We start from the raw sequence: 9458 nt of genomic DNA, 5'->3' as shown, positions 1-9458 counted from the left end.
TTGTATTCATTCTCAAAGTAGTTGTTGCATGTGCTGGCAACTGTGAACAAGCACTTTGGGCAGGCGGCTAGTAAACTGTTCAAGGAAATAAAGCCTGTCCTTGTTGCTTTAGTCGTGCTTTATGAAAAACCCAAACTCCAATGGGTCACCACTGAAATGTTCAATATTCAGTGGTGGGAGAGTAGACACCTTCTGTTGCTTTACTAAAAGTTTAGTGATTTCGTTCTGATGATGCATGATGCTAAGCATGTTTCCAAAGTCATTCAATCTGGTCTGGCTTGCAGGATCTTGCCCATATCCTGCGGGATTGTGTTGCTGAGATCTGACAACTCTCGGGGCTATGCACCGTGTTCCTTTTTAATCCTCAGCATGTATTGCGTCATCCAGGTAAGCATTCATTCCATCTCTAGGTCCAGCAGGTGTATGGCGAGCTGACTCATGCACATTTAGCACCTGAAGCTTTGCATCTGGGGCTGTTCTCTCTCAATGTCCTGTTTCTGGTTTAATGCCTCAGCACGTGCCAACAGCGCTGCCCGCTCTGCTTCTACTTTAAGCCTAACCGATGAGGGGAGCAGAAGATGCTAGAGAACCAGCTTGACTTATTGGTTTCTTATAACCACGTGTGGGCCTGACCACTGAGATGCTGTCTGAAGGACGAACATCTGCATCTAACATTTTTTGTTCATCAGCCTGGTGCTGGATCCTTTCCAACCAGCTCTTCACTCTTTCCGCAAAATGCTTTGAGTTGTTTGAGTTTGGCTCCACTGTTTGGCACCACTGTGTCACACATGCACATTGGCGTAAACCACCATCCTGCCGATAACCCTGACACGCCTAGTAGGTGCGAGGGCCCCTAGCTCACTGCTTGCAGCTTTAATTCTGTTTTTGGAAAAGAGCTGCAAGCAACTTGTAGGCTGTGGGTTGGTCACCTCTAATGTAATGTGTTATAAAGAATGTGTTCATCTTCACAGAGAGAAGAAGAGGACTCATGTTTTGGTAGAGGAGCAGCTGTCCTGCTGTGCTTTGTGTCAGGACGTTCTGAAGGATCCAGTCTCTTCCAGGTGTGGACACTTGTTCTGCACACAGTGCATCACCTCATACTGGTCTGCTTCATCAGGAGACTCCTGCTGTCCCCAGTGTGGAAAAAGATCCAGAACAAGTAAGAGTGTACATCTACAGTATCTGCTGATGTCTTCATGTCTGAAACAAAATTATTCTTGTTATGTTGTTCATCACAGACATTAAGAGTTTTATGAAAAAAAATCCTGAAAATTCATAAAAAATAATCAACAGATTCTCAGAACTTTTTTCTTTACCTGTCCCTGTCAGCAGATCATGGTCTGCAAGAGGTCGTAGTTGAACATAAGATCAGTCAGAGGACGAGTTTTGAACGTGTGACTGAAGGAACTGATGACACAGGAAGGGAAACCCTCCTCAACAGGATCTACACTGAGGTCTACATCACAAAGAAACAGAGTGAAGAGGTCAATACCCAACATGAGGTTTGGCAGCTTGAGACAGCTTCCAAGAAGAAGAGCCTTCACAGCCCTCCAATCAAGTGCCATGACATCTTTAAAGCCTTCTCTAACCAACAGAAACACATCAGAGTCGTCCTGACGAGTGGCGTCGCTGGCGTTGGAAAAACCTTCTTAGTGCAGAAGTTCATTCTGGACTGGGCAGAGAGTTTGGAAAACCAAGATGTCAGTCTGGTGATTCCGCTTTCATTCAGGGAGCTGAACTTAGTCAGAGATGAGCAGTACAGTCTTCTTGAGCTGCTTCATGTTTTCCATCCAACATTACAGAAGGTCACAGCAGAGCAGCTCGCTGGCTCTAAAGTTCTGTTCATCTTTGACGGCCTGGATGAAAGCAGACTTTCACTGGATTTCCTTAACAATGACGTTGTGTCTGATGTCAAACAGAAGTCACCAGTCAACGTTCTGTTGACAAACCTCATCGAGGGGAAGCTGCTCCCCTCGGCTCTCGTCTGGATAACTTCCAGACCGGCAGCAGCCAATCAGATCCCTCCTGCATGTGTTGACAGGGTAACAGAAGTACGAGGCTTCACTGATGCCCAGCAGGAGGAGTACTTCAGAAAGAGAGTCAGTGATGAAGAGCTGTTTGGCAGAATCATCTCCCACATCAAGACATCCAGGAGCCTCCACATCATGTGTCTGATCCCAGTCTTCTGCTGGATCACTGCAACAGTTCTGGACCACATGTTGACTACAGACCAGAGAGGAGAATTACCCAAGACCCTGACTGACATGTACTCACATTTCCTGCTGGTTCAGACAAAGAGGAAGAAGCACAAGTATGATGAGGGACATTCTTCTGAAGCTGGGGAGACTGGCGTTTGAACAGCTGGAGAAAGGAAACATCATGTTCTACCAAGAAGACCTGGATCGGTGTGGTCTTGATGTCACAGAGGCCTCTGTATTCTCAGGAGTTTGTACAGAGATCTTCAAAAAAGAGAGTGTGATCTTTCAGAAAACAGTCTACTGCTTCATTCATCTAAGCGTTCAGGAGTTTCTGGCTGCAGTCTACCTGTTCCATTGTTACACCAACAGGAAAACAAATGTACTGGAGGACTTCCTGAGGACAGACTGCATTAATTCATCCCTGGAAGTCTTCCTGAAGAAAGCCATGGATAAATGCTTTTACAGTAGAAATGGCTACCTGGACCTGTTTATCCGCTTCATTCATGGCCTCTCTCTGGAGTCCAACCAGAGACTCTTAGGAGGCTTGCTGGGTCAGACAGACAACAGTCCAGAAATCATCCAAAGAGCCATCAACAACCTGAAGGAGATGAAAACTTATGAGATCTCTCCTGACAGAAGCATCAACGTCTTCCACTGTCTGACGGAGATGAATGACCACTCAGTCCATCATGAGATCCAAGAGTTCCTGAAGTCAGAGAACAGATCAGAGAAGGAACTCTCTGAGATCCAGTGCTCAGCTCTGGCCTATATGCTGCAGATGTCAGAGGAGGTTCTGGATGAGTTGGACCTGCAGAAGTATAACACATCAGAGGAGGGACGGCGTAGACTGATTCCAGCTGTAAGGAACTGCAGAAAGGCTCTGTAAGTCCAGATGTGATTAACTTTATAAATCAGTGTAGATTAGTATTTTCATTATTCTTAAAATGTTCTTCCACTTCCAAACAACAGAACAGCAGAACCAGTGATGTGAAGAGCAAATATTTCTCAAAACAGTTTTATCATCAAATGCATTAAGTAATAAATATAAAGTGTCCTCTTCCATAGTTACATATTTTTTTAATTTATATGTAATTACAGACTTACTGACTGTCTACTCTCAGAGCCTCACTGTGAAATTGTGGCCTCTGCGCTAAAGTCCAACCCCTCCCATCTGAGGGAGCTGGACCTGAGTGACAACAACTACCTAGATGATTCAGTAGTGAAGCTGTCTTCTGGACTGGAGAGTCCAAACTGTAGGCTGGAGACTCTAAGGTCAGTTTCAAATCCTTGACTGAGGTTTCACATACTTGGTTCAAACATTTTCAGGATTTGCCTGAGCACAAAGAAATATAATTTTTTTCAGAAATGTTTTGTTTTTCCAAAAGGCTGAACAATTAGAGGAACGGAAAGTAGATAAAGTAAAGGTCTGACAGTTTTTCTGCTTCCACATACCCACATTGTGGTCCATCAGTCAGTGAACATGATGTCACTAGTAATGAGGTCTAGTCATGTGTGAGCAATATGTATGAGGTTGTTGAAGATCGGAAGACAGCAGATAAAAATAGGCTGCAGACACTTTGAGTTTGGATTATGAATTGCTTTTTTTCTATATAATTTATTCTTTATTCAGATTGAGTTTCTGCAGTTTGTCAGAGATCAGCTGTGCTTCTCTGGCCTCGTCTCTGAAGTCAAATCCCTCCCATTTGAAAGAGCTAGACCTGAGTGACAACAACTATCTACTGGTATCAGGAGTGAAGCTGCTGTGTAATTTTCTGGAGAGTCCACACTGCAGACTGGAGACTCTGAGGTCAGACACTGTTTTACTTCTGTGCTGAGATTATTGTGAAGTGAAAGTTGTGGTAAAACTAAAATGCAGACATAAGGCTATTATACTGATCCAGTATTTTAATACTAAAGTCTATTCTCAGACAGTCTAACTTACTCTCTTACTTCAGTGGTTTAGTTCAGTGACTGTGGAAGAGCAATGCTGAGCTACAGATCTACATATAAATATATATCACTCTAAACATCTTAAACATTACATTTTCATCTTATAGGCTCAGTCATGTTTTTTATAAAATGAATAATCATAAAAATACATAGGTGGACGCACAGGTAAAGTTACCTGCAGGGAAATGTTGCGCCTCCAACGGTGCCGTCGGGGCAGTCTGATTGGTTTCTCTTCCCCTCTTGCTTGATATGTGGGTTCAGCGCTCACCACGTCATTATAAAAGTAGCAGGAGGTTGTCATTAATATTATAGGAGCTCTATTTCACTGTTTGTATTTTACAGTTTTTAACTTGCAGTTGGGTTCAGGTGTTGGAAGTGTCCATATTCTAAACTTGTAGCCTACATTCTAAACCTTCAGCTCTGAACATATTATTAAACATTGAATGAATTTCAGGTATGAATATTTTCTTCTAGTTACATCATATATTATTTTTTCAGATTGAGAAACTGCTGTTTGACAGAGATCAGCTGTGCTTCTCTGGCCTCAGCGCTGAAGCCCAACCCCTTCCATCTGAGTGAGCTGGACCTGAGTGAAAACTACGAGCTCCTGGATTCAGGAGTGAAGCTGCTGTGTGATTTTCTGGAGAGTCCAAACTGTTCACTAAAGATTCTGAGGTCAGTTCACTGACTATTACTTTTATATATCGTATATGTTTAATTAACAGTTGAGGATAATTTATGTACAAACATAACTTACATCCATACATTTCCATTTGTTCGTAAAGAAATTGTAGAAAATGGCCACTGTTGTTAAAGTTAATGAATGTTTATAATTGTTGGTAAATTGTCACTTTTGTATACAGAAGATCATCTTAACCAACATTTGTGAAGTGATAAAGTTTTCTTTCTGAGTTGGAAATTTTTTTTGGGTTGCTGTTAATTTCGAAGTGTTTTCACAAATAATAAAATAGAAGGCTGATATTATGATGATCCACAATAACATACTGACAAAGTCTCTACTCATTTTAGGGAAAAGCTAATTGATTAGAACATGATATAGTAATGTCGAGCTACGTATTTAAAACCTGAACATAATTTATTCTTTATTCAGATTGAGTTCATGCAGTTTGTCAGAGATCAGCTGTGCTTATCTGGCCTCAGCTCTGAAGTCCAACCCCTCCCATCTAAGAGAGCTGGACCTGAGTAACAACACACTGCAGGATTTACACGTGAAGCTGCTCTCTGATCTTGTGGCGAGTCCACACTGTAGACTGGAGACTGTTGGGTCAGTAATGGCCGACTCCGTCCATGCTGGTTCAGCAATATTGTAATAAACACAGGGAGGTTATTGTGTTACTAACATTGGGGAACCTCCAGTTCTACCTTCTAACACAACAAATGAGTCATTTTACCTGTTGAGTGCAGTTTCTCCTTTTCTTCATCTTGTGTTTCTTTTCTTTCATTCTTCAGCAAAAAACAAAATGCAAGCTGACAAAGCAAAGCCAAGCAACATTTTACATCCAGTTTCAACTTTTGAACAGACGTGGGATTTTACAGTAGAGTGAAAAAGTTAGTTTGTTTCCTGCGATGTTTTTTGGATCTAGACTAATGAGTTATGTCCTGATGCAGGCTCAGAACATGAATGTTGGCAGTGAGTTGTAGTTTTTGCATAGAAGATATGAGGCAAAGCATTACATCAGTCAGGACTCAGGAAGCTGGCTAACTCAAAAACAATCATTTTAAACCTGATCCATAACAATTGGGAATGTGTTCATCTCTACAGGATTTTTGACAACTTGATAACAGCTGAGAATCCGCAAGAATGTGAGTATTGAAAGAATGTCCCCCATTCATCAACCTATTGTACGTTAAGATCTGACCTTAAAATCAGCATAAATATTAAAGCGTAACTATCGCCAAAATGCAACCTAGGGTCTTTTTGTGAATGTACCAAACTTTAGTTTAAAAGTATAATTAGGACGGAAGCGCCACTTTTAAGATTGACTATATTTTCGGTCAAATGGCCTTTTGAATGGGAGTGCTATGGGCACTACTATGATAGCATAAAAAATCGCTATTTTTAAAACACTAAAAAGGCTCAACACATGAACTCCAACATTGAGAACATTGTTTGTGTACACAGAGTTTACTAAAAAGAAAGGTTTTGAACAATTCATTTTAGCAGTTGGTTTTTCCGCTCGCTGCCATCTTGGCAGTCAAAAAGTACCGATCTCCGAACGCGAATGAATGGACTCCATAGGAGGAAATGTCATTCTTATATGAGGCTCCTTTTTCAACTATAAGGTCAATATTGTTTTTCACAACGACAAAACAACAAATTATCCGTGCATTTATATGGAACTAAGCTTTAGGAGCTTTCCATCTTTACTTTCCTCTCTGTTACGTTGCATTTGGAGATCAACACTTTTTGAATGGCAAGATGGCGGCAAGCGGAAAAACCAACAGCTACAGTGAGTTGTTCAAAACCTTTTTTAGTAAACTCTGTGTATACAAACAATGTTCTCTAACCTGGAGTTCATGTGTAGAGCCCCTGGTGATACTTGGAGCAAAGTTTCATGTTGTTTTAAAAATAGCGATTTTGATGCTATCATAGTAGTGCCCCTAGCACTCTCATTCAAAAGACTTTGTTGTTGACCGAAAACGAAGATCTTAAAAGTGACGCTTCTATCCTAATTATGCTTTTAAATGAAAGTTTGACTTAGGTATATTCACAAAAAGACCCTAGGTTGCATTTTGGCGAGAGTTACGCTTTAAATAAATATAAACATATTTTTATTTCATTTTTGTTTCGAGCTGTTAGGAAAATATTCAATAATTTTGTCTACTAATGTTCCTGACACCTCATTCAAGTTTTCGTTATTGTTTTTCCTCTTTTACTTCTCTCCATCAGATGACTCGGATGTCAAAATGGACGTGGAAACAAACCTGCCCGAGGAAGACAGAAAGGTGAGAGAGTAGCAGTTGTGAAGTTTATTTGTTGAGGTTTCGCCACTGAATAAAATGTTACTATTTTGTACAAAGAGAACAGAGGGCTGGAAATTGTGGCTTGTGTTCATTAAACTTGATTTCTTTTAAAATAACTCACTTTGTGCCTTTCTTAATTTTAGGCTCTGATGTCCTTCACATCTGAACACAACTGAGTCTTCATCAGGGCTTGAAGTGGGGAAAAAAAGGTGCTGGTACTCTCTTGCAGTGGCAAATCATTATGACATTTGAGATTTCTACAGTGAAAAACAAAACTTGGAGATATTGCTGGTACAACAACAATTTATTGTTATTTACTAACAACATAAATGTATGTATTTATTTAAACAAGTCATGTGTGTGTGTGTGTGTGTGTGTGTGTCTCATTCTCTTGACAGCTTAAGTCCCCTCTCTGTCAGGTCAGCAAGTGACGGGATGCTGCTACATGTTTTGCAGCCCAATTTGTTATCTTTAAAAACGAGCCAGCTGTTCGTGGGGCAAAAATACATAATTTGGTCCCTTGAATACAGTCAGGCCATCCATGTGTTTTGTTACTCACGTTATTGTTGACGTCGGTGTCATTGACCGGGGCTGGACTGGCCATCTGGCATACCGGGCATTTTCCCGGTGGGCCGACGCACTTTTGGGCCGAATCGCCGATATAAATAGGCCTTTTTTAATTTTTTGGCCAGGCTGGCCAAAAAATGGGCCGCACTCTGGGCAGCAAATTTACGAATCCCACTATGGCCACGCCTCCCGGCCCTGACACACAAGCTGCAATAGTTATGCTGGAAGTTTAGCATCCACGTTAAAATGGACAAACGACCACTAAAGTGCAAGGGAGGTGCAGAGAAATTACAGGAGAAAAAGATTAAGAATCTACAGGCGGATTCCTCAAAAACTTCAGACATGTTTGGGGCTGTAGTAGCTGCTTCAACATCAGCATTAGGCCTACCTGAAGCCGAGGAGATGGCTGGCTATACAGAAAACAGCAGAAACAGCATCATGACAGGGAAGAAGCCGCGAGGAGGAGGCGAGTGACAGGGCCATGGGAGCGAGTGAGGAAAAGATGGAAGAGAGAGTAGGCTAGATGTCGATGTGGTAAGGAGTAGGCAAATTAACAGGGACTCTCAGGAAGGGAGGGAGGCTGTGTGTGTGTGTGTGTGTGTGTGTGTGTGTGTGTGTGTGTGTCATGACATAACGACAACAAGCAGTTTGTCTGTAACATTAAAGTTAGTGGCTGTCAGGTAACTGTTTGAGCTTAGGCTACATTGAAAATGCTAGCGGTTAGCCTGTTGGGTAGCTGAAAAGTCTGTGATCTATAAAATCAGTGTTGATACAAGCATCAGTGTTCCTTGAATGGCTTAATTAGCTTCTCTTGTATTGGTGCTCTTTTCCAGGGCATATACTACTCTCAGCTATATTGTAGCTTTCGGGAAGGGTTATGGTTATTGTATTTAACAGACACTTTTGTCCAAAGTGACAAAATATGAATCTTACAATAGTTAAAATTAAATTTTAAGTTGCTAAGCCAATATTAAGCAAAATAGTAATAATAACAATAATGTCAATACAATATCAAATATCAATAATTAAAAAATATAAAAATACCATAAATATACAAATCATAACTAAGAATGAATTAATTATTTAAGTGTAAGATCAACAGATAAATCTTGACACTCCTCTTGAAGGATCCAAAACTATCACATGAACGCTGAACACTAGGCAACTCATATCATAGAATGCACGCATATTTTAAGAGGACTGTCTGCAGGGAATGTGTCTGACCAATCACGGTGGGTGTGGGCCGCCTGAGCCAAAAATGCCAGGGCCGATTTTTTTGTCCCAGTCCAGCCCTGTCATTGACCAGGGGCGTAGCACAAGACCCTGGGCACTATGCATAGGAAGTCCTGATGGGCCCCCATGTTCCTCAACTCACCCCCCCCCCCCTCCCAAAAAAAAAAAAAAAAAATAATAATCGGGCCTCTGTACACATGAATCTGTAGGCCTAGATGTTTAGGGTAATAACTATTAACTGTAATGCTTAGGGTAGCCTGATGACACACATTTCAAACCTCCTTTCTCTACATTCTCTAGACTACTTTACTGTGGTTACTAGGCTACTACATTTTGTTGGTTTTCTCTGTACCTTTACTTGCCAGCCTGCATACTATGGTGTCTCTCTGATCATCTGTTAATTTATCTGGCCATAGTCCTGGATCCTCTGGCAAAAACTGGTCTACATTGCTCTGCCTACTTTCCAGTTCCTCATCGCTCATTTCCACACTGTGCTCAGAGCTCCCTGCTGTCTTCACTCCCATC

The 9458-nt window shown here is 41.4% G+C and overlaps 1 protein-coding gene across 2 annotated transcripts; it reads left to right on the top strand.

Moving 5' to 3' along the window:
• The first annotated feature begins 2591 nt into the window (after positions 1-2591).
• LOC114565796 (NACHT, LRR and PYD domains-containing protein 12-like) lies at positions 2592-7585 on the top strand. 2 transcript variants are annotated; one of them, XR_003693975.1, is made up of 8 exons: positions 2592-3080; positions 3297-3470; positions 3829-4005; positions 4647-4823; positions 5260-5433; positions 5619-5717; positions 5932-5972; positions 7060-7094. XR_003693975.1 is itself a non-coding variant. In XM_028594047.1 (8 exons), the coding sequence occupies exons 1-8, from the start codon at positions 2644-2646 to the stop codon at positions 7307-7309; spliced, it is 1269 nt and encodes a 422-aa protein (XP_028449848.1). In that variant the 5' UTR covers positions 2592-2643; the 3' UTR covers positions 7310-7585. The 2 variants fall into 2 exon arrangements, 1 of the variants encoding a protein (XP_028449848.1); XM_028594047.1 differs by lacking the exon at positions 5619-5717 and adding an exon at positions 7277-7585 and having other exon boundaries at positions 7060-7115.
• The last annotated feature ends 1873 nt before the right edge of the window (positions 7586-9458 follow it).

The sequence above is a fragment of the Perca flavescens genome, chromosome 12, assembly GCF_004354835.1.
Source record: "Perca flavescens isolate YP-PL-M2 chromosome 12, PFLA_1.0, whole genome shotgun sequence".
NCBI lineage: Eukaryota > Metazoa > Chordata > Actinopteri > Perciformes > Percidae > Perca > Perca flavescens.
The sequence above is the reverse complement of the archived record's forward strand: the minus strand, read 5'-3'. Positions and strand labels throughout refer to the sequence as shown.

Excerpts from the sequence above, each read along its gene's own strand:
- LOC114565796 (XM_028594047.1), top strand. The coding sequence starts at position 2,644 with ATGGATAAATGCTTTTACAGTAGAAATGGCTACCTGGACCTGTTTATC. Across the intron at positions 4,006-4,646 it reads TGCAGACTGGAGACTCTGAG|ATTGAGAAACTGCTGTTTGA; the intron begins GTCAGACACTGT and ends TTATTTTTTCAG. Across the intron at positions 5,434-5,931 it reads TGTAGACTGGAGACTGTTGG|GATTTTTGACAACTTGATAA; the intron begins GTCAGTAATGGC and ends TCATCTCTACAG.